This window comes from Schistocerca piceifrons, unplaced genomic scaffold, assembly GCF_021461385.2.
Source record: "Schistocerca piceifrons isolate TAMUIC-IGC-003096 unplaced genomic scaffold, iqSchPice1.1 HiC_scaffold_543, whole genome shotgun sequence".
In the NCBI taxonomy this organism is placed as follows: domain Eukaryota; kingdom Metazoa; phylum Arthropoda; class Insecta; order Orthoptera; family Acrididae; genus Schistocerca; species Schistocerca piceifrons.
Genome location: NW_025728781.1, coordinates 62,977 through 84,071, shown reverse-complemented (window position 1 = coordinate 84,071; position 21,095 = coordinate 62,977). Strand labels below are relative to the sequence as shown.

General features: G+C 48.8%; 1 protein-coding gene and 33 non-coding genes across 34 annotated transcripts; all 34 read right to left on the bottom strand.

The window, feature by feature from the left end:
- Positions 1-599: 599 nt before the first annotated feature.
- Trnas-cga lies at positions 600-681 on the bottom strand. The gene has a single exon. It is a non-coding gene; the product is annotated as a tRNA-Ser (tRNA).
- A 123-nt stretch (positions 682-804) lies between these two features.
- Positions 805-877, bottom strand: Trnak-uuu. The gene has a single exon. It is a non-coding gene; the product is annotated as a tRNA-Lys (tRNA).
- A 538-nt stretch (positions 878-1,415) lies between these two features.
- On the bottom strand, positions 1,416-1,487 carry Trnaf-gaa. The gene has a single exon. It is a non-coding gene; the product is annotated as a tRNA-Phe (tRNA).
- A 590-nt stretch (positions 1,488-2,077) lies between these two features.
- Positions 2,078-2,158, bottom strand: Trnas-uga. Its single transcript has one exon. It is a non-coding gene; the product is annotated as a tRNA-Ser (tRNA).
- A 657-nt stretch (positions 2,159-2,815) lies between these two features.
- Trnas-cga lies at positions 2,816-2,897 on the bottom strand. The gene has a single exon. It is a non-coding gene; the product is annotated as a tRNA-Ser (tRNA).
- A 123-nt stretch (positions 2,898-3,020) lies between these two features.
- On the bottom strand, positions 3,021-3,093 carry Trnak-uuu. Its single transcript has one exon. It is a non-coding gene; the product is annotated as a tRNA-Lys (tRNA).
- Positions 3,094-3,630: 537 nt separating this feature from the next.
- Positions 3,631-3,703, bottom strand: Trnaf-gaa. The gene has a single exon. It is a non-coding gene; the product is annotated as a tRNA-Phe (tRNA).
- A 590-nt stretch (positions 3,704-4,293) lies between these two features.
- Trnas-uga lies at positions 4,294-4,375 on the bottom strand. The gene has a single exon. It is a non-coding gene; the product is annotated as a tRNA-Ser (tRNA).
- Positions 4,376-5,022: 647 nt separating this feature from the next.
- On the bottom strand, positions 5,023-5,104 carry Trnas-cga. Its single transcript has one exon. It is a non-coding gene; the product is annotated as a tRNA-Ser (tRNA).
- A 123-nt stretch (positions 5,105-5,227) lies between these two features.
- Positions 5,228-5,300, bottom strand: Trnak-uuu. Its single transcript has one exon. It is a non-coding gene; the product is annotated as a tRNA-Lys (tRNA).
- A 537-nt stretch (positions 5,301-5,837) lies between these two features.
- Positions 5,838-5,910, bottom strand: Trnaf-gaa. The gene has a single exon. It is a non-coding gene; the product is annotated as a tRNA-Phe (tRNA).
- A 590-nt stretch (positions 5,911-6,500) lies between these two features.
- Positions 6,501-6,582, bottom strand: Trnas-uga. The gene has a single exon. It is a non-coding gene; the product is annotated as a tRNA-Ser (tRNA).
- Positions 6,583-7,228: 646 nt separating this feature from the next.
- Positions 7,229-7,310, bottom strand: Trnas-cga. The gene has a single exon. It is a non-coding gene; the product is annotated as a tRNA-Ser (tRNA).
- A 123-nt stretch (positions 7,311-7,433) lies between these two features.
- Positions 7,434-7,506, bottom strand: Trnak-uuu. Its single transcript has one exon. It is a non-coding gene; the product is annotated as a tRNA-Lys (tRNA).
- A 537-nt stretch (positions 7,507-8,043) lies between these two features.
- Trnaf-gaa lies at positions 8,044-8,116 on the bottom strand. Its single transcript has one exon. It is a non-coding gene; the product is annotated as a tRNA-Phe (tRNA).
- A 590-nt stretch (positions 8,117-8,706) lies between these two features.
- Trnas-uga lies at positions 8,707-8,788 on the bottom strand. Its single transcript has one exon. It is a non-coding gene; the product is annotated as a tRNA-Ser (tRNA).
- A 646-nt stretch (positions 8,789-9,434) lies between these two features.
- Trnas-cga lies at positions 9,435-9,516 on the bottom strand. Its single transcript has one exon. It is a non-coding gene; the product is annotated as a tRNA-Ser (tRNA).
- Positions 9,517-9,639: 123 nt separating this feature from the next.
- On the bottom strand, positions 9,640-9,712 carry Trnak-uuu. Its single transcript has one exon. It is a non-coding gene; the product is annotated as a tRNA-Lys (tRNA).
- Positions 9,713-10,249: 537 nt separating this feature from the next.
- Positions 10,250-10,322, bottom strand: Trnaf-gaa. Its single transcript has one exon. It is a non-coding gene; the product is annotated as a tRNA-Phe (tRNA).
- Positions 10,323-10,912: 590 nt separating this feature from the next.
- Trnas-uga lies at positions 10,913-10,994 on the bottom strand. Its single transcript has one exon. It is a non-coding gene; the product is annotated as a tRNA-Ser (tRNA).
- A 657-nt stretch (positions 10,995-11,651) lies between these two features.
- Trnas-cga lies at positions 11,652-11,733 on the bottom strand. Its single transcript has one exon. It is a non-coding gene; the product is annotated as a tRNA-Ser (tRNA).
- Positions 11,734-11,856: 123 nt separating this feature from the next.
- Trnak-uuu lies at positions 11,857-11,929 on the bottom strand. Its single transcript has one exon. It is a non-coding gene; the product is annotated as a tRNA-Lys (tRNA).
- A 537-nt stretch (positions 11,930-12,466) lies between these two features.
- Positions 12,467-12,539, bottom strand: Trnaf-gaa. The gene has a single exon. It is a non-coding gene; the product is annotated as a tRNA-Phe (tRNA).
- A 590-nt stretch (positions 12,540-13,129) lies between these two features.
- Trnas-uga lies at positions 13,130-13,211 on the bottom strand. The gene has a single exon. It is a non-coding gene; the product is annotated as a tRNA-Ser (tRNA).
- Positions 13,212-13,868: 657 nt separating this feature from the next.
- Positions 13,869-13,950, bottom strand: Trnas-cga. Its single transcript has one exon. It is a non-coding gene; the product is annotated as a tRNA-Ser (tRNA).
- Positions 13,951-14,073: 123 nt separating this feature from the next.
- On the bottom strand, positions 14,074-14,146 carry Trnak-uuu. Its single transcript has one exon. It is a non-coding gene; the product is annotated as a tRNA-Lys (tRNA).
- Positions 14,147-14,683: 537 nt separating this feature from the next.
- Positions 14,684-14,756, bottom strand: Trnaf-gaa. Its single transcript has one exon. It is a non-coding gene; the product is annotated as a tRNA-Phe (tRNA).
- Positions 14,757-15,346: 590 nt separating this feature from the next.
- Positions 15,347-15,428, bottom strand: Trnas-uga. The gene has a single exon. It is a non-coding gene; the product is annotated as a tRNA-Ser (tRNA).
- Positions 15,429-16,085: 657 nt separating this feature from the next.
- Trnas-cga lies at positions 16,086-16,167 on the bottom strand. The gene has a single exon. It is a non-coding gene; the product is annotated as a tRNA-Ser (tRNA).
- A 123-nt stretch (positions 16,168-16,290) lies between these two features.
- Trnak-uuu lies at positions 16,291-16,363 on the bottom strand. The gene has a single exon. It is a non-coding gene; the product is annotated as a tRNA-Lys (tRNA).
- A 537-nt stretch (positions 16,364-16,900) lies between these two features.
- Trnaf-gaa lies at positions 16,901-16,973 on the bottom strand. The gene has a single exon. It is a non-coding gene; the product is annotated as a tRNA-Phe (tRNA).
- Positions 16,974-17,684: 711 nt separating this feature from the next.
- On the bottom strand, positions 17,685-19,657 carry LOC124757189 (ATP-dependent DNA helicase PIF1-like). The gene has a single exon (XM_047249055.1). It carries the CDS (start codon positions 19,397-19,399, stop codon positions 17,732-17,734), a length of 1,668 nt encoding a protein of 555 aa, XP_047105011.1. The 5' UTR covers positions 19,400-19,657; the 3' UTR covers positions 17,685-17,731.
- Positions 19,658-20,373: 716 nt separating this feature from the next.
- Trnas-cga lies at positions 20,374-20,455 on the bottom strand. The gene has a single exon. It is a non-coding gene; the product is annotated as a tRNA-Ser (tRNA).
- A 123-nt stretch (positions 20,456-20,578) lies between these two features.
- Trnak-uuu lies at positions 20,579-20,651 on the bottom strand. Its single transcript has one exon. It is a non-coding gene; the product is annotated as a tRNA-Lys (tRNA).
- Between the last annotated feature and the right edge of the window lie 444 nt (positions 20,652-21,095).

Below are 21,095 nucleotides of genomic sequence, written 5' to 3'. Positions count from 1 at the left end.
CAATCTGATGGCACAAAACGGCGTGGCCTCACTCTTTTCTCTAGGGTTTCCATTAGCCGCTACGAAAGTGTAGTCATTTTTGCCCAGACAGGGACTTGAACCCAGGACCCTAACGCTCTACCGACTCAGCTATGCGGGCCCACGCACGAGCATTATCGTACAGCTGCGTGGGTGTGCGAGTGATTCGCATGTCGTAATTACTGGCTTATGGCTCCAATGGCGACTTCACCGACTTCCCGCTGACGCTAGTTTTCTGGCGCCTTAAAACGATGGACATACCTCCAAGCAGCTGCGAGATCTTAAGAAAAGAAACGCTGCACCACTGCTTTTGCCGCACTCGAATGATTGAAATTGCGATTCTTAAAAAGAATCTGAAATGTTCGCTCTCTCCATCACTTTCGAGCACATCTGTGCTGCAGTACCAGCGTCAGTGTGAGGTGAACCGATAGCCACAGTAAGCAGCGGTCGTCGCGAAAACTCAGTATTCTTAAACGGAAATTTTCGTCTTGTTGAGAATGGCGTCACTGGTTTGCACCCGCATTCGCCCACGCATGTCACATGTGTGCGAAAATGTTTGCTCCTCTTTACGCAAAATCGCACGCAGCCGGTAGGATTCGAACCTACGCTCCCACAGGGAATCTGATTTCGAGTCGGACGCCTTAACCACTCGGCCACGACTGCCGTTAGCGCGGTGCAACTGCTACCGTTTAAAGCACTGTGGTGTCAGAAAACGGCGTAGCTGCATTATTTTCCGTAACGTTTCCAGCGCTACCAGACGAATCGCTACCAAAGTATTAAAATCTCCACCTGGACAGGGACTTGAACCCTGGACCCTTAGCTTAAACGCCTAACGCTCTACCGACTGAGCTATCCGGGCACACGACGCTGTGAAACCTCCCACGATGCACAACTATACATTGACTCATGTCCTTTACTGTTGTGCAATCGCTGTATGGGGCTGTTACTAATAAAACGTCGCCTAAATGCTGTCTACAAACTTATCGCGCTAAGCTCGTAACACACTATCGAAGACTTGCTGGCACATGATGCAACAACAAATTGCACCAGTTGTTACGTCTCATACGTTGGAGCAGAGAATTTACGTGTTTTGTCGACACTCACTGGGCAATTGGAAAATTCACAAGCATTTCGAATGCAATGTTTCCCACGTTTTCGCTCATTTCACGGTTCCGTTGAAGACGTTCTTCACCACCTGACACAGAAAAAGGAATGCAGTCGGTAGGATATTTTTAATCCTTTTGCTTCTAAGGGAGTTAGTTGTCTAGTGAGTTCCTCTTACGGCATGCACTAGGCAACCAGAACAGCTACAGGAGAGAGTCATTTTTGTTGTCAGCGGTAGTTGCATTATCACAAACGCAGAGTAATTCCATTGGCGTCGCATCAAAATGAATACCTGCCGAAACCCGGGATCGAACCAGGGACCTTAGATCTTCAGTCTAACGCTCTCCCAACTGAGCTATTTCGGCTGACGTTCAAGGCGGCCATTTGCATGTGTTCGTTCACGTCTGCCTCGTTGCCAGTTTCACAGTCACCTTCGTCTGATAAGACACAGGGGCGCTGAAAGGCGAGCAGGCGATGCAGTGAAGTTCCACACACATTTCTTCTGCTTCCGTCATCGTAACAAGCAAACATGTCGACTCGATTCGTGTAATATTGACTTCGCTGACGCTAGCAAACCCGTGCTATATCGATGCCAGGGGCAACTCGTGTGCAGAGAACGAGACACGAGAAGGAGTGAGCCTCTCCACCGTATGAGAGGCAGTATCTAGCAGATACGCACGGTAAAACATTCCACCTGCGTTAGCTCATAAATTGCTACATGTCATCGTCTGCAAGCTAAAATGGACACATCTGCACTGCCCAGTGAGGCGACACTTGTACTAACACCTGGTGGACGGCTGTGAGACGCGGAGATGAGCTGCGGCTTCTGGGCGCGACTGTAACGCTGCGCCCTGGATCAAATAACACTGCACATTGCTGGTGACCCACGTGTTTAGTAGTGACGCAACTGCTAGGATGCAGCTGAACGTCCGCCTTTTGAGAGCGAGAAAATTTTCGCAGCCGGCAGGACTCGAACCTACGCTCCAGAGGGAATCTGATTTCAAGTCAGACGCCTTAACCACTCGGCCACGACTGCCGGTGGCGGAAGCGACTCCCGACAAGTGAAACCGCCATCTTCAGAAGCAATCTGATGGCACAAAACGGCGTGGCCTCACTCTTTTCTCTAGGGTTTCCATTAGCCGCTACGAAAGTGTAGTCATTTTTGCCCAGACAGGGACTTGAACCCAGGACCCTAACGCTCTACCGACTCAGCTATGCGGGCCCACGCACGAGCATTATCGTACAGCTGCGTGGTGTGCGAGTGATTCGCATGTCGTAATTACTGGCTTATGGCTCCAATGGCGACTTCACCGACTTCCCACTGACGCACCGCTGACGCTAGTTTTCTGGCGCCTTAAAACGATGGACATACCTCCAAGCAGCTGCGAGATCTTAAGAAAAGAAACGCTGCACCACTGCTTTTGCCGCACTCGAATGATTGAAATTGCGATTCTTAAAAAGAATCTGAAATGTTCGCTCTCTCCATCACTTTCGAGCACATCTGTGCTGCAGTACCAGCGTCAGTGTGAGGTGAACCGATAGCCACAGTAAGCAGCGGTCGTCGCGAAAACTCAGTATTCTTAAAACGGAAATTTTCGTCTTGTTGAGAATGGCGTCACTGGTTTGCACCCGCATTCGCCCACGCATGTCACATGTGTGCGAAAATGTTTGCTCCTCTTTACGCAAAATCGCACGCAGCCGGTAGGATTCGAACCTACGCTCCCACAGGGAATCTGATTTCGAGTCGGACGCCTTAACCACTCGGCCACGACTGCCGTTAGCGCGGTGCAACTGCTACCGTTTAAAGCACTGTGGTGTCAGAAAACGGCGTAGCTGCATTATTTTCCGTAACGTTTCCAGCGCTACCAGACGAATCGCTACCAAAGTATTAAAATCTCCACCTGGACAGGGACTTGAACCCTGGACCCTTAGCTTAAACGCCTAACGCTCTACCGACTGAGCTATCCGGGCACACGACGCTGTGAAACCTCCCACGATGCACAACTATACATTGACTCATGTCCTTTACTGTTGTGCAATCGCTGTATGGGGCTGTTACTAATAAAACGTCGCCTAAATGCTGTCTACAAACTTATCGCGCTAAGCTCGTAACACACTATCGAAGACTGCTGGCACATGATGCAACAACAAATTGCACCAGTTGTTACGTCTCATACGTTGGAGCAGAGAATTTACGTGTTTTGTCGACACTCACTGGGCAATTGGAAAATTCACAAGCATTTCGAATGCAATGTTTCCCACGTTTTCGCTCATTTCACGGTTCCGTTGAAGACGTTCTTCACCACCTGACACAGAAAAAGGAATGCAGTCGGTAGGATATTTTTAATCCTTTTGCTTCTAAGGGAGTTAGTTGTCTAGTGAGTTCCTCTTACGGCATGCACTAGGCAACCAGAACAGCTACAGGAGAGAGTCATTTTTGTTGTCAGCGGTAGTTGCATTATCACAAACGCAGAGTAATTCCATTGGCGTCGCATCAAAATGAATACCTGCCGAAACCCGGGATCGAACCAGGGACCTTTAGATCTTCAGTCTAACGCTCTCCCAACTGAGCTATTTCGGCTGACGTTCAAGGCGGCCATTTGCATGTGTTCGTTCACGTCTGCCTCGTTGCCAGTTTCACAGTCACCTTCGTCTGATAAGACACAGGGGCGCTGAAAGGCGAGCAGGCGATGCAGTGAAGTTCCACACACATTTCTTCTGCTTCCGTCATCGTAACAAGCAAACATGTCGACTCGATTCGTGTAATATTGACTTCGCTGACGCTAGCAAACCCGTGCTATATCGATGCCAGGGGCAACTCGTGTGCAGAGAACGAGACACGAGAAGGAGTGAGCCTCTCCACCGTATGAGAGGCAGTATCTAGCAGATACGCACGGTAAAACATTCCACCTGCGTTAGCTCATAAATTGCTACATGTCATCGTCTGCAAGCTAAAATGGACACATCTGCACTGCCCAGTGAGGCGACACTTGTACTAACACCTGGTGGACGGCTGTGAGACGCGGAGATGAGCTGCGGCTTCTGGGCGCGACTGTAACGCTGCGCCCTGGATCAAATAACACTGCACATTGCTGGTGACCCACGTGTTTAGTAGTGACGCAACTGCTAGGATGCAGCTGAACGTCCGCCTTTTGAGAGCGAGAAAATTTTCGCAGCCGGCAGGACTCGAACCTACGCTCCCAGAGGGAATCTGATTTCAAGTCAGACGCCTTAACCACTCGGCCACGACTGCCGGTGGCGGAAGCGACTCCCGACAAGTGAAACCGCCATCTTCAGAAGCAATCTGATGGCACAAAACGGCGTGGCCTCACTCTTTTCTCTAGGGTTTCCATTAGCCGCTACGAAAGTGTAGTCATTTTTGCCCAGACAGGGACTTGAACCCAGGACCCTAACGCTCTACCGACTCAGCTATGCGGGCCCACGCACGAGCATTATCGTACAGCTGCGTGGTGTGCGAGTGATTCGCATGTCGTAATTACTGGCTTATGGCTCCAATGGCGACTTCACCGACTTCCCCGCTGACGCTAGTTTTCTGGCGCCTTAAAACGATGGACATACCTCCAAGCAGCTGCGAGATCTTAAGAAAAGAAACGCTGCACCACTGCTTTTGCCGCACTCGAATGATTGAAATTGCGATTCTTAAAAAGAATCTGAAATGTTCGCTCTCTCCATCACTTTCGAGCACATCTGTGCTGCAGTACCAGCGTCAGTGTGAGGTGAACCGATAGCCACAGTAAGCAGCGGTCGTCGCGAAAACTCAGTATTCTTAAAACGGAAATTTTCGTCTTGTTGAGAATGGCGTCACTGGTTTGCACCCGCATTCGCCCACGCATGTCACATGTGTGCGAAAATGTTTGCTCCTCTTTACGCAAAATCGCACGCAGCCGGTAGGATTCGAACCTACGCTCCCACAGGGAATCTGATTTCGAGTCGGACGCCTTAACCACTCGGCCACGACTGCCGTTAGCGCGGTGCAACTGCTACCGTTTAAAGCACTGTGGTGTCAGAAAACGGCGTAGCTGCATTATTTTCCGTAACGTTTCCAGCGCTACCAGACGAATCGCTACCAAAGTATTAAAATCTCCACCTGGACAGGGACTTGAACCCTGGACCCTTAGCTTAAACGCCTAACGCTCTACCGACTGAGCTATCCGGGCACACGACGCTGTGAAACCTCCCACGATGCACAACTATACATTGACTCATGTCCTTTACTGTTGTGCAATCGCTGTATGGGGCTGTTACTAATAAAACGTCGCCTAAATGCTGTCTACAAACTTATCGCGCTAAGCTCGTAACACACTATCGAAGACTGCTGGCACATGATGCAACAACAAATTGCACCAGTTGTTACGTCTCATACGTTGGAGCAGAGAATTTACGTGTTTTGTCGACACTCACTGGGCAATTGGAAAATTCACAAGCATTTCGAATGCAATGTTTCCCACGTTTTCGCTCATTTCACGGTTCCGTTGAAGACGTTCTTCACCACCTGACACAGAAAAAGGAATGCAGTCGGTAGGATATTTTTAATCCTTTTGCTTCTAAGGGAGTTAGTTGTCTAGTGAGTTCCTCTTACGGCATGCACTAGGCAACCAGAACAGCTACAGGAGAGAGTCATTTTTGTTGTCAGCGGTAGTTGCATTATCACAAACGCAGAGTAATTCCATTGGCGTCGCATCAAAATGAATACCTGCCGAAACCCGGGATCGAACCAGGGACCTTTAGATCTTCAGTCTAACGCTCTCCCAACTGAGCTATTTCGGCTGACGTTCAAGGCGGCCATTTGCATGTGTTCGTTCACGTCTGCCTCGTTGCCAGTTTCACAGTCACCTTCGTCTGATAAGACACAGGGGCGCTGAAAGGCGAGCAGGCGATGCAGTGAAGTTCCACACACATTTCTTCTGCTTCCGTCATCGTAACAAGCAAACATGTCGACTCGATTCGTGTAATATTGACTTCGCTGACGCTAGCAAACCCGTGCTATATCGATGCCAGGGGCAACTCGTGTGCAGAGAACGAGACACGAGAAGGAGTGAGCCTCTCCACCGTATGAGAGGCAGTATCTAGCAGATACGCACGGTAAAACATTCCACCTGCGTTAGCTCATAAATTGCTACATGTCATCGTCTGCAAGCTAAAATGGACACATCTGCACTGCCCAGTGAGGCGACACTTGTACTAACACCTGGTGGACGGCTGTGAGACGCGGAGATGAGCTGCGGCTTCTGGGCGCGACTGTAACGCTGCGCCCTGGATCAAATAACACTGCACATTGCTGGTGACCCACGTGTTTAGTAGTGACGCAACTGCTAGGATGCAGCTGAACGTCCGCCTTTTGAGAGCGAGAAAATTTTCGCAGCCGGCAGGACTCGAACCTACGCTCCCAGAGGGAATCTGATTTCAAGTCAGACGCCTTAACCACTCGGCCACGACTGCCGGTGGCGGAAGCGACTCCCGACAAGTGAAACCGCCATCTTCAGAAGCAATCTGATGGCACAAAACGGCGTGGCCTCACTCTTTTCTCTAGGGTTTCCATTAGCCGCTACGAAAGTGTAGTCATTTTTGCCCAGACAGGGACTTGAACCCAGGACCCTAACGCTCTACCGACTCAGCTATGCGGGCCCACGCACGAGCATTATCGTACAGCTGCGTGGTGTGCGAGTGATTCGCATGTCGTAATTACTGGCTTATGGCTCCAATGGCGACTTCACCGACTTCCCGCTGACGCTAGTTTTCTGGCGCCTTAAAACGATGGACATACCTCCAAGCAGCTGCGAGATCTTAAGAAAAGAAACGCTGCACCACTGCTTTTGCCGCACTCGAATGATTGAAATTGCGATTCTTAAAAAGAATCTGAAATGTTCGCTCTCTCCATCACTTTCGAGCACATCTGTGCTGCAGTACCAGCGTCAGTGTGAGGTGAACCGATAGCCACAGTAAGCAGCGGTCGTCGCGAAAACTCAGTATTCTTAAAACGGAAATTTTCGTCTTGTTGAGAATGGCGTCACTGGTTTGCACCCGCATTCGCCCACGCATGTCACATGTGTGCGAAAATGTTTGCTCCTCTTTACGCAAAATCGCACGCAGCCGGTAGGATTCGAACCTACGCTCCCACAGGGAATCTGATTTCGAGTCGGACGCCTTAACCACTCGGCCACGACTGCCGTTAGCGCGGTGCAACTGCTACCGTTTAAAGCACTGTGGTGTCAGAAAACGGCGTAGCTGCATTATTTTCCGTAACGTTTCCAGCGCTACCAGACGAATCGCTACCAAAGTATTAAAATCTCCACCTGGACAGGGACTTGAACCCTGGACCCTTAGCTTAAACGCCTAACGCTCTACCGACTGAGCTATCCGGGCACACGACGCTGTGAAACCTCCCACGATGCACAACTATACATTGACTCATGTCCTTTACTGTTGTGCAATCGCTGTATGGGGCTGTTACTAATAAAACGTCGCCTAAATGCTGTCTACAAACTTATCGCGCTAAGCTCGTAACACACTATCGAAGACTGCTGGCACATGATGCAACAACAAATTGCACCAGTTGTTACGTCTCATACGTTGGAGCAGAGAATTTACGTGTTTTGTCGACACTCACTGGGCAATTGGAAAATTCACAAGCATTTCGAATGCAATGTTTCCCACGTTTTCGCTCATTTCACGGTTCCGTTGAAGACGTTCTTCACCACCTGACACAGAAAAAGGAATGCAGTCGGTAGGATATTTTTAATCCTTTTGCTTCTAAGGGAGTTAGTTGTCTAGTGAGTTCCTCTTACGGCATGCACTAGGCAACCAGAACAGCTACAGGAGAGAGTCATTTTTGTTGTCAGCGGTAGTTGCATTATCACAAACGCAGAGTAATTCCATTGGCGTCGCATCAAAATGAATACCTGCCGAAACCCGGGATCGAACCAGGGACCTTTAGATCTTCAGTCTAACGCTCTCCCAACTGAGCTATTTCGGCTGACGTTCAAGGCGGCCATTTGCATGTGTTCGTTCACGTCTGCCTCGTTGCCAGTTTCACAGTCACCTTCGTCTGATAAGACACAGGGGCGCTGAAAGGCGAGCAGGCGATGCAGTGAAGTTCCACACACATTTCTTCTGCTTCCGTCATCGTAACAAGCAAACATGTCGACTCGATTCGTGTAATATTGACTTCGCTGACGCTAGCAAACCCGTGCTATATCGATGCCAGGGGCAACTCGTGTGCAGAGAACGAGACACGAGAAGGAGTGAGCCTCTCCACCGTATGAGAGGCAGTATCTAGCAGATACGCACGGTAAAACATTCCACCTGCGTTAGCTCATAAATTGCTACATGTCATCGTCTGCAAGCTAAAATGGACACATCTGCACTGCCCAGTGAGGCGACACTTGTACTAACACCTGGTGGACGGCTGTGAGACGCGGAGATGAGCTGCGGCTTCTGGGCGCGACTGTAACGCTGCGCCCTGGATCAAATAACACTGCACATTGCTGGTGACCCACGTGTTTAGTAGTGACGCAACTGCTAGGATGCAGCTGAACGTCCGCCTTTTGAGAGCGAGAAAATTTTCGCAGCCGGCAGGACTCGAACCTACGCTCCCAGAGGGAATCTGATTTCAAGTCAGACGCCTTAACCACTCGGCCACGACTGCCGGTGGCGGAAGCGACTCCCGACAAGTGAAACCGCCATCTTCAGAAGCAATCTGATGGCACAAAACGGCGTGGCCTCACTCTTTTCTCTAGGGTTTCCATTAGCCGCTACGAAAGTGTAGTCATTTTTGCCCAGACAGGGACTTGAACCCAGGACCCTAACGCTCTACCGACTCAGCTATGCGGGCCCACGCACGAGCATTATCGTACAGCTGCGTGGTGTGCGAGTGATTCGCATGTCGTAATTACTGGCTTATGGCTCCAATGGCGACTTCACCGACTTCCCGCTGACGCTAGTTTTCTGGCGCCTTAAAACGATGGACATACCTCCAAGCAGCTGCGAGATCTTAAGAAAAGAAACGCTGCACCACTGCTTTTGCCGCACTCGAATGATTGAAATTGCGATTCTTAAAAAGAATCTGAAATGTTCGCTCTCTCCATCACTTTCGAGCACATCTGTGCTGCAGTACCAGCGTCAGTGTGAGGTGAACCGATAGCCACAGTAAGCAGCGGTCGTCGCGAAAACTCAGTATTCTTAAAACGGAAATTTTCGTCTTGTTGAGAATGGCGTCACTGGTTTGCACCCGCATTCGCCCACGCATGTCACATGTGTGCGAAAATGTTTGCTCCTCTTTACGCAAAATCGCACGCAGCCGGTAGGATTCGAACCTACGCTCCCACAGGGAATCTGATTTCGAGTCGGACGCCTTAACCACTCGGCCACGACTGCCGTTAGCGCGGTGCAACTGCTACCGTTTAAAGCACTGTGGTGTCAGAAAACGGCGTAGCTGCATTATTTTCCGTAACGTTTCCAGCGCTACCAGACGAATCGCTACCAAAGTATTAAAATCTCCACCTGGACAGGGACTTGAACCCTGGACCCTTAGCTTAAACGCCTAACGCTCTACCGACTGAGCTATCCGGGCACACGACGCTGTGAAACCTCCCACGATGCACAACTATACATTGACTCATGTCCTTTACTGTTGTGCAATCGCTGTATGGGGCTGTTACTAATAAAACGTCGCCTAAATGCTGTCTACAAACTTATCGCGCTAAGCTCGTAACACACTATCGAAGACTGCTGGCACATGATGCAACAACAAATTGCACCAGTTGTTACGTCTCATACGTTGGAGCAGAGAATTTACGTGTTTTGTCGACACTCACTGGGCAATTGGAAAATTCACAAGCATTTCGAATGCAATGTTTCCCACGTTTTCGCTCATTTCACGGTTCCGTTGAAGACGTTCTTCACCACCTGACACAGAAAAAGGAATGCAGTCGGTAGGATATTTTTAATCCTTTTGCTTCTAAGGGAGTTAGTTGTCTAGTGAGTTCCTCTTACGGCATGCACTAGGCAACCAGAACAGCTACAGGAGAGAGTCATTTTTGTTGTCAGCGGTAGTTGCATTATCACAAACGCAGAGTAATTCCATTGGCGTCGCATCAAAATGAATACCTGCCGAAACCCGGGATCGAACCAGGGACCTTTAGATCTTCAGTCTAACGCTCTCCCAACTGAGCTATTTCGGCTGACGTTCAAGGCGGCCATTTGCATGTGTTCGTTCACGTCTGCCTCGTTGCCAGTTTCACAGTCACCTTCGTCTGATAAGACACAGGGGCGCTGAAAGGCGAGCAGGCGATGCAGTGAAGTTCCACACACATTTCTTCTGCTTCCGTCATCGTAACAAGCAAACATGTCGACTCGATTCGTGTAATATTGACTTCGCTGACGCTAGCAAACCCGTGCTATATCGATGCCAGGGGCAACTCGTGTGCAGAGAACGAGACACGAGAAGGAGTGAGCCTCTCCACCGTATGAGAGGCAGTATCTAGCAGATACGCACGGTAAAACATTCCACCTGCGTTAGCTCATAAATTGCTACATGTCATCGTCTGCAAGCTAAAATGGACACATCTGCACTGCCCAGTGAGGCGACACTTGTACTAACACCTGGTGGACGGCTGTGAGACGCGGAGATGAGCTGCGGCTTCTGGGCGCGACTGTAACGCTGCGCCCTGGATCAAATAACACTGCACATTGCTGGTGACCCACGTGTTTAGTAGTGACGCAACTGCTAGGATGCAGCTGAACGTCCGCCTTTTGAGAGCGAGAAAATTTTCGCAGCCGGCAGGACTCGAACCTACGCTCCCAGAGGGAATCTGATTTCAAGTCAGACGCCTTAACCACTCGGCCACGACTGCCGGTGGCGGAAGCGACTCCCGACAAGTGAAACCGCCATCTTCAGAAGCAATCTGATGGCACAAAACGGCGTGGCCTCACTCTTTTCTCTAGGGTTTCCATTAGCCGCTACGAAAGTGTAGTCATTTTTGCCCAGACAGGGACTTGAACCCAGGACCCTAACGCTCTACCGACTCAGCTATGCGGGCCCACGCACGAGCATTATCGTACAGCTGCGTGGTGTGCGAGTGATTCGCATGTCGTAATTACTGGCTTATGGCTCCAATGGCGACTTCACCGACTTCCCACTGACGCACCGCTGACGCTAGTTTTCTGGCGCCTTAAAACGATGGACATACCTCCAAGCAGCTGCGAGATCTTAAGAAAAGAAACGCTGCACCACTGCTTTTGCCGCACTCGAATGATTGAAATTGCGATTCTTAAAAAGAATCTGAAATGTTCGCTCTCTCCATCACTTTCGAGCACATCTGTGCTGCAGTACCAGCGTCAGTGTGAGGTGAACCGATAGCCACAGTAAGCAGCGGTCGTCGCGAAAACTCAGTATTCTTAAAACGGAAATTTTCGTCTTGTTGAGAATGGCGTCACTGGTTTGCACCCGCATTCGCCCACGCATGTCACATGTGTGCGAAAATGTTTGCTCCTCTTTACGCAAAATCGCACGCAGCCGGTAGGATTCGAACCTACGCTCCCACAGGGAATCTGATTTCGAGTCGGACGCCTTAACCACTCGGCCACGACTGCCGTTAGCGCGGTGCAACTGCTACCGTTTAAAGCACTGTGGTGTCAGAAAACGGCGTAGCTGCATTATTTTCCGTAACGTTTCCAGCGCTACCAGACGAATCGCTACCAAAGTATTAAAATCTCCACCTGGACAGGGACTTGAACCCTGGACCCTTAGCTTAAACGCCTAACGCTCTACCGACTGAGCTATCCGGGCACACGACGCTGTGAAACCTCCCACGATGCACAACTATACATTGACTCATGTCCTTTACTGTTGTGCAATCGCTGTATGGGGCTGTTACTAATAAAACGTCGCCTAAATGCTGTCTACAAACTTATCGCGCTAAGCTCGTAACACACTATCGAAGACTGCTGGCACATGATGCAACAACAAATTGCACCAGTTGTTACGTCTCATACGTTGGAGCAGAGAATTTACGTGTTTTGTCGACACTCACTGGGCAATTGGAAAATTCACAAGCATTTCGAATGCAATGTTTCCCACGTTTTCGCTCATTTCACGGTTCCGTTGAAGACGTTCTTCACCACCTGACACAGAAAAAGGAATGCAGTCGGTAGGATATTTTTAATCCTTTTGCTTCTAAGGGAGTTAGTTGTCTAGTGAGTTCCTCTTACGGCATGCACTAGGCAACCAGAACAGCTACAGGAGAGAGTCATTTTTGTTGTCAGCGGTAGTTGCATTATCACAAACGCAGAGTAATTCCATTGGCGTCGCATCAAAATGAATACCTGCCGAAACCCGGGATCGAACCAGGGACCTTTAGATCTTCAGTCTAACGCTCTCCCAACTGAGCTATTTCGGCTGACGTTCAAGGCGGCCATTTGCATGTGTTCGTTCACGTCTGCCTCGTTGCCAGTTTCACAGTCACCTTCGTCTGATAAGACACAGGGGCGCTGAAAGGCGAGCAGGCGATGCAGTGAAGTTCCACACACATTTCTTCTGCTTCCGTCATCGTAACAAGCAAACATGTCGACTCGATTCGTGTAATATTGACTTCGCTGACGCTAGCAAACCCGTGCTATATCGATGCCAGGGGCAACTCGTGTGCAGAGAACGAGACACGAGAAGGAGTGAGCCTCTCCACCGTATGAGAGGCAGTATCTAGCAGATACGCACGGTAAAACATTCCACCTGCGTTAGCTCATAAATTGCTACATGTCATCGTCTGCAAGCTAAAATGGACACATCTGCACTGCCCAGTGAGGCGACACTTGTACTAACACCTGGTGGACGGCTGTGAGACGCGGAGATGAGCTGCGGCTTCTGGGCGCGACTGTAACGCTGCGCCCTGGATCAAATAACACTGCACATTGCTGGTGACCCACGTGTTTAGTAGTGACGCAACTGCTAGGATGCAGCTGAACGTCCGCCTTTTGAGAGCGAGAAAATTTTCGCAGCCGGCAGGACTCGAACCTACGCTCCCAGAGGGAATCTGATTTCAAGTCAGACGCCTTAACCACTCGGCCACGACTGCCGGTGGCGGAAGCGACTCCCGACAAGTGAAACCGCCATCTTCAGAAGCAATCTGATGGCACAAAACGGCGTGGCCTCACTCTTTTCTCTAGGGTTTCCATTAGCCGCTACGAAAGTGTAGTCATTTTTGCCCAGACAGGGACTTGAACCCAGGACCCTAACGCTCTACCGACTCAGCTATGCGGGCCCACGCACGAGCATTATCGTACAGCTGCGTGGTGTGCGAGTGATTCGCATGTCGTAATTACTGGCTTATGGCTCCAATGGCGACTTCACCGACTTCCCACTGACGCACCGCTGACGCTAGTTTTCTGGCGCCTTAAAACGATGGACATACCTCCAAGCAGCTGCGAGATCTTAAGAAAAGAAACGCTGCACCACTGCTTTTGCCGCACTCGAATGATTGAAATTGCGATTCTTAAAAAGAATCTGAAATGTTCGCTCTCTCCATCACTTTCGAGCACATCTGTGCTGCAGTACCAGCGTCAGTGTGAGGTGAACCGATAGCCACAGTAAGCAGCGGTCGTCGCGAAAACTCAGTATTCTTAAAACGGAAATTTTCGTCTTGTTGAGAATGGCGTCACTGGTTTGCACCCGCATTCGCCCACGCATGTCACATGTGTGCGAAAATGTTTGCTCCTCTTTACGCAAAATCGCACGCAGCCGGTAGGATTCGAACCTACGCTCCCACAGGGAATCTGATTTCGAGTCGGACGCCTTAACCACTCGGCCACGACTGCCGTTAGCGCGGTGCAACTGCTACCGTTTAAAGCACTGTGGTGTCAGAAAACGGCGTAGCTGCATTATTTTCCGTAACGTTTCCAGCGCTACCAGACGAATCGCTACCAAAGTATTAAAATCTCCACCTGGACAGGGACTTGAACCCTGGACCCTTAGCTTAAACGCCTAACGCTCTACCGACTGAGCTATCCGGGCACACGACGCTGTGAAACCTCCCACGATGCACAACTATACATTGACTCATGTCCTTTACTGTTGTGCAATCGCTGTATGGGGCTGTTACTAATAAAACGTCGCCTAAATGCTGTCTACAAACTTATCGCGCTAAGCTCGTAACACACTATCGAAGACTGCTGGCACATGATGCAACAACAAATTGCACCAGTTGTTACGTCTCATACGTTGGAGCAGAGAATTTACGTGTTTTGTCGACACTCACTGGGCAATTGGAAAATTCACAAGCATTTCGAATGCAATGTTTCCCACGTTTTCGCTCATTTCACGGTTCCGTTGAAGACGTTCTTCACCACCTGACACAGAAAAAGGAATGCAGTCGGTAGGATATTTTTAATCCTTTTGCTTCTAAGGGAGTTAGTTGTCTAGTGAGTTCCTCTTACGGCATGCACTAGGCAACCAGAACAGCTACAGGAGAGAGTCATTTTTGTTGTCAGCGGTAGTTGCATTATCACAAACGCAGAGTAATTCCATTGGCGTCGCATCAAAATGAATACCTGCCGAAACCCGGGATCGAACCAGGGACCTTTAGATCTTCAGTCTAACGCTCTCCCAACTGAGCTATTTCGGCTGACGTTCAAGGCGGCCATTTGCATGTGTTCGTTCACGTCTGCCTCGTTGCCAGTTTCACAGTCACCTTCGTCTGATAAGACACAGGGGCGCTGAAAGGCGAGCAGGCGATGCAGTGAAGTTCCACACACATTTCTTCTGCTTCCGTCATCGTAACAAGCAAACATGTCGACTCGATTCGTGTAATATTGACTTCGCTGACGCTAGCAAACCCGTGCTATATCGATGCCAGGGGCAACTCGTGTGCAGAGAACGAGACACGAGAAGGAGTGAGCCTCTCCACCGTATGAGAGGCAGTATCTAGCAGATACGCACGGTAAAACATTCCACCTGCGTTAGCTCATAAATTGCTACATGTCATCGTCTGCAAGCTAAAATGGACACATCTGCACTGCCCAGTGAGGCGACACTTGTACTAACACCTGGTGGACGGCTGTGAGACGCGGAGATGAGCTGCGGCTTCTGGGCGCGACTGTAACGCTGCGCCCTGGATCAAATAACACTGCACATTGCTGGTGACCCACGTGTTTAGTAGTGACGCAACTGCTAGGATGCAGCTGAACGTCCGCCTTTTGAGAGCGAGAAAATTTTCGCAGCCGGCAGGACTCGAACCTACGCTCCCAGAGGGAATCTGATTTCAAGTCAGACGCCTTAACCACTCGGCCACGACTGCCGGTGGCGGAAGCGACTCCCGACAAGTGAAACCGCCATCTTCAGAAGCAATCTGATGGCACAAAACGGCGTGGCCTCACTCTTTTCTCTAGGGTTTCCATTAGCCGCTACGAAAGTGTAGTCATTTTTGCCCAGACAGGGACTTGAACCCAGGACCCTAACGCTCTACCGACTCAGCTATGCGGGCCCACGCACGAGCATTATCGTACAGCTGCGTGGTGTGCGAGTGATTCGCATGTCGTAATTACTGGCTTATGGCTCCAATGGCGACTTCACCGACTTCCCACTGACGCACCGCTGACGCTAGTTTTCTGGCGCCTTAAAACGATGGACATACCTCCAAGCAGCTGCGAGATCTTAAGAAAAGAAACGCTGCACCACTGCTTTTGCCGCACTCGAATGATTGAAATTGCGATTCTTAAAAAGAATCTGAAATGTTCGCTCTCTCCATCACTTTCGAGCACATCTGTGCTGCAGTACCAGCGTCAGTGTGAGGTGAACCGATAGCCACAGTAAGCAGCGGTCGTCGCGAAAACTCAGTATTCTTAAAACGGAAATTTTCGTCTTGTTGAGAATGGCGTCACTGGTTTGCACCCGCATTCGCCCACGCATGTCACATGTGTGCGAAAATGTTTGCTCCTCTTTACGCAAAATCGCACGCAGCCGGTAGGATTCGAACCTACGCTCCCACAGGGAATCTGATTTCGAGTCGGACGCCTTAACCACTCGGCCACGACTGCCGTTAGCGCGGTGCAACTGCTACCGTTTAAAGCACTGTGGTGTCAGAAAACGGCGTAGCTGCATTATTTTCCGTAACGTTTCCAGCGCTACCAGACGAATCGCTACCAAAGTATTAAAATCTCCACCTGGACAGGGACTTGAACCCTGGACCCTTAGCTTAAACGCCTAACGCTCTACCGACTGAGCTATCCGGGCACACGACGCTGTGAAACCTCCCACGATGCACAACTATACATTGACTCATGTCCTTTACTGTTGTGCAATCGCTGTATGGGGCTGTTACTAATAAAACGTCGCCTAAATGCTGTCTACAAACTTATCGCGCTAAGCTCGTAACACACTATCGAAGACTGCTGGCACATGATGCAACAACAAATTGCACCAGTTGTTACGTCTCATACGTTGGAGCAGAGAATTTACGTGTTTTGTCGACACTCACTGGGCAATTGGAAAATTCACAAGCATTTCGAATGCAATGTTTCCCACGTTTTCGCTCATTTCACGGTTCCGTTGAAGACGTTCTTCACCACCTGACACAGAAAAAGGAATGCAGTCGGTAGGATATTTTTAATCCTTTTGCTTCTAAGGGAGTTAGTTGTCTAGTGAGTTCCTCTTACGGCATGCACTAGGCAACCAGAACAGCTACAGGAGAGAGTCATTTTTGTTGTCAGCGGTAGTTGCATTATCACAAACGCAGAGTAATTCCATTGGCGTCGCATCAAAATGAATACCTGCCGAAACCCGGGATCGAACCAGGGACCTTTAGATCTTCAGTCTAACGCTCTCCCAACTGAGCTATTTCGGCTGACGTTCAAGGCGGCCATTTGCATGTGTTCGTTCACGTCTGCCTCGTTGCCAGTTTCACAGTCACCTTCGTCTGATAAGACACAGGGGCGCTGAAAGGCGAGCAGGCGATGCAGTGAAGTTCCACACACATTTCTTCTGCTTCCGTCATCGTAACAAGCAAACATGTCGACTCGATTCGTGTAATATTGACTTCGCTGACGCTAGCAAACCCGTGCTATATCGATGCCAGGGGCAACTCGTGTGCAGAGAACGAGACACGAGAAGGAGTGAGCCTCTCCACCGTATGAGAGGCAGTATCTAGCAGATACGCACGGTAAAACATTCCACCTGCGTTAGCTCATAAATTGCTACACGTCATCGTCTGCAAGCTAAAATGGACACATCTGCACTGCCCAGTGAGGCGACACTTGTACTAACACCTGGTGGACGGCTGTGAGACGCGGAGATGAGCTGCGGCTTCTGGGCGCGACTGTAACGCTGCGCCCTGGATCAAATAACACTGCACATTGCTGGTGACCCACGTGTTTAGTAGTGACGCAACTGCTAGGATGCAGCTGAACGTCCGCCTTTTGAGAGCGAGAAAATTTTCGCAGCCGGCAGGACTCGAACCTACGCTCCCAGAGGGAATCTGATTTCAAGTCAGACGCCTTAACCACTTTTTTTTTTTTTTTTTTTTTTTAAATCTGAAAATTTTATTTAGAATTGCACCAAAGTACAGTGTCAAAATGAAACAAAATTAATGAAACTAATTTACTTTTAGTAATGTTTTCTGGCTTTTTTGCCTAAAGGAACAATTTCCATGGCATGTAGAGTTCGCCGAAATTTCCTATAAAAGGCCAAAACTTCTGGATTTGCCCAGACCTGTTTAGGATCAAAGTCAAGAACCCTCAATGTATCAAAATTCTTTGCTCTGGACAGAGCAACATATGCCTGACCTGCCTCAAACACACGTGATAGAGACATTTCCACACAGTCCAGTGATAAGCCCTGTGATTTATGAATTGAGAAAGCCCATGCAAGTCTAAGTGGTAGCTGCTTTCTTGTAAGTATTGTACCTCCAGCAGCTTTCACAACCCAGCGATCTGGACGAATAACATACTCTTTTCTGGAACAGAAACGAATAGCTGGCATCCCTGGCAACTCTCCCATTTTAGTACGGTTGATCAAATCTGCATCTTGCATATGGCTGCACAATCTTGTTGCAAATATTCCTTCCACTTCAATCTTATGTTTCGACGTAGATATTAACTTATCCGAAATTTCTGGAGTGATCCTGCCGATCCGTACATTTTGCAAAATTTTAATGAATTCTGGATCTGCCTGGCGATGCACTTTATTAAGTTCAAAGCTTGTATGTATAACCTGGTCCCAGACAGCACTCTGGAAACAAATTTTTGCTTGACCAGGTTTTGCATCACGACAAACTGGTGGAAGCTGAAGAAAGTCACCACACAGGATAAGCTGTATTCCTCCAAATGGTCTCTCATTGTTCCTCACTATTCGGGCAACATAGTCCAGTTTCTCAAAAAATTCTCCTTCAACCATAGAAATTTCATCTATTATTAGATGACGACATTTTCTCCACATCTGCTGAACCTGTGGGCGAGTAGCCAATTCAATACAGCGTTCTTTGGAAGCCTGACCACTTCCTATTCCTGCAAATGAGTGCAATGTTACACCACCTATCTGACAGGCTGCCACACCTGTGCTAGCTGTGGCTACTGTAACATCTGGAGGTAATGCTCCTAGAATTCGCTGAAGTAGGTAGGACTTACCAGTACCAGCACTACCTGTAAAAAATATGTTTTGGCCCTTAAGAGCTGCTTCTAACACCTGCTTTTGCTCATCTGTTAAAGGACAGGGGTCTAGACCTGAGGCTATCCGAATTTTCTTGGTGCCCATTACTTGCATTGTTTGCAATGGCCTCTTCTTCCCAGTTGGTGGTGTAGTTACAGTATTCGGTAAGCTTACTTTTGCCTTTGCTTTATTTACCTCTTGCAGAGTAACTGGACTTATTTCTTGCATTATTTTATCTTTTGCAGACAGTAACCTAGATTTAATGGGAACCTTGGTAGAAGCAGTATCTGCACTTAATTTTATAAATACGGTCTTCAGGAACGTCAGAAGGTTTACCGGTGGTGCATTTGAAATCAATAAAATTAATTTTTGAAGTTGAAAATTTATCGATGCTTTCCCTTCTGCCATAAATTTTTTGTGAACTGTTATCCCTTTCAATTGGAACCTGTTGTTAACAGAAGTTCCTTTTTCTGTCAGGATTTCAAGAAATATTTCCCTGAACTCATTTCTGATGAGCCTTAAAATGACATTCTTAAGAGCAGATTTTCTCACAACACAATTCTGTGAATTCAGCCATTCCAGCGTAACTGAACAAGACAGTGTAGGGCACTCCGCAGCATTTGTCATGTTGCTTTGTAAACCTGGAACAATGTTAAAATGTTTGGTAAAAGAAATTCAGCACTGCTCTCTTGCCAAGAAACAGCTCTTCACCAGTCTGTCATGTATAGTATATTGCTGTAACACACGGTACCTGAAAGTTTTTCATTTTCACTGCAACGTGCCGTTCCATTCCTTCCTCTTAAAAATTCTTTTTTTTATATAATGCAATTACTTTCCTTGGTAAGAATGGAGATTTTCCGCAGTCATTTAAGAGGAGTGCTTTGTTTTACTTCCTCTAATTCAAATACATCTTAGTCCACCCGCAACCACTCGGCCACGACTGCCGGTGGCGGAAGCGACTCCCGACAAGTGAAAACGCCATCTTCAGAAGCAATCTGATGGCACAAAACGGCGTGGCCTCACTCTTTTCTCTAGGGTTTCCATTAGCCGCTACGAAAGTGTAGTCATTTTTGCCCAGACAGGGACTTGAACCCAGGACCCTAACGCTCTACCGACTCAGCTATGCGGGCCCACGCACGAGCATTATCGTACAGCTGCGTGGTGTGCGAGTGATTCGCATGTCGTAATTACTGGCTTATGGCTCCAATGGCGACTTCACCGACTTCCCACTGACGCACCGCTGACGCTAGTTTTCTGGCGCCTTAGAACGATGGACATACCTCCAAGCAGCTGCGAGATCTTAAGAAAAGAAACGCTGCACCACTGCTTTTGCCGCACTCGAATGATTGAAATTGCGATTCTTAAAAAGAATCTGAAATGTTCGCTCTCTCCATCACTTTCGAGCACATCTGTGCTGCAGTACCAGCGTCAGTGTGAGGTGAACCGATAGCCACAGTAAGCAGCGGTCGTCGCGAAAACTCAGTATTCTTAAAACGGAAATTTTCGTCTTGTTGAGAATGGCGTCACTGGTTTGCACCCGCATTCGCCCACGCATGTCACATGTGTGCGAAAATGTTTGCTCCTCTTTACGCAAAATCGCACGCAGCCGGTAGGATTCGAACCTACGCTCCCACAGGGAATCTGATTTCGAGTCGGACGCCTTAACCACTCGGCCACGACTGCCGTTAGCGCGGTGCAACTGCTACCGTTTAAAGCACTGTGGTGTCAGAAAACGGCGTAGCTGCATTATTTTCCGTAACGTTTCCAGCGCTACCAGACGAATCGCTACCAAAGTATTAAAATCTCCACCTGGACAGGGACTTGAACCCTGGACCCTTAGCTTAAACGCCTAACGCTCTACCGACTGAGCTATCCGGGCACACGACGCTGTGAAACCTCCCACGATGCACAACTATACATTGACTCATGTCCTTTACTGTTGTGCAATCGCTGTATGGGGCTGTTACTAATAAAACGTCGCCTAAATGCTGTCTACAAACTTATCGCGCTAAGCTCGTAACACACTATCGAAGACTGCTGGCACATGATGCAACAACAAATTGCACCAGTTGTTACGTCTCATACGTTGGAGCAGAGAATTTACGTGTTTTGTCGACACTCACTGGGCAATTGGAAAATTCACAAGCATTTCGAATGCAATGTTTCCCACGTTTTCGCTCATTTCACGGTTCCGTTGAAGACGTTCTTCACCACCTGACACAGAAAAAGGAATGCAGTCGGTAGGATATTTTTAATCCTTTTGCTTCTAAGGGAGTTAGTTGTCTAGTGAGTTCCTCTTACGGCATGCACTAGGCAACCAGAA

What these genes read in the sequence shown, in the direction of transcription:
- LOC124757189 (XM_047249055.1), bottom strand. Translation starts at nt 19,399, where the DNA reads ATGACAAATGCTGCGGAGTGCCCTACACTGTCTTGTTCAGTTACGCTG.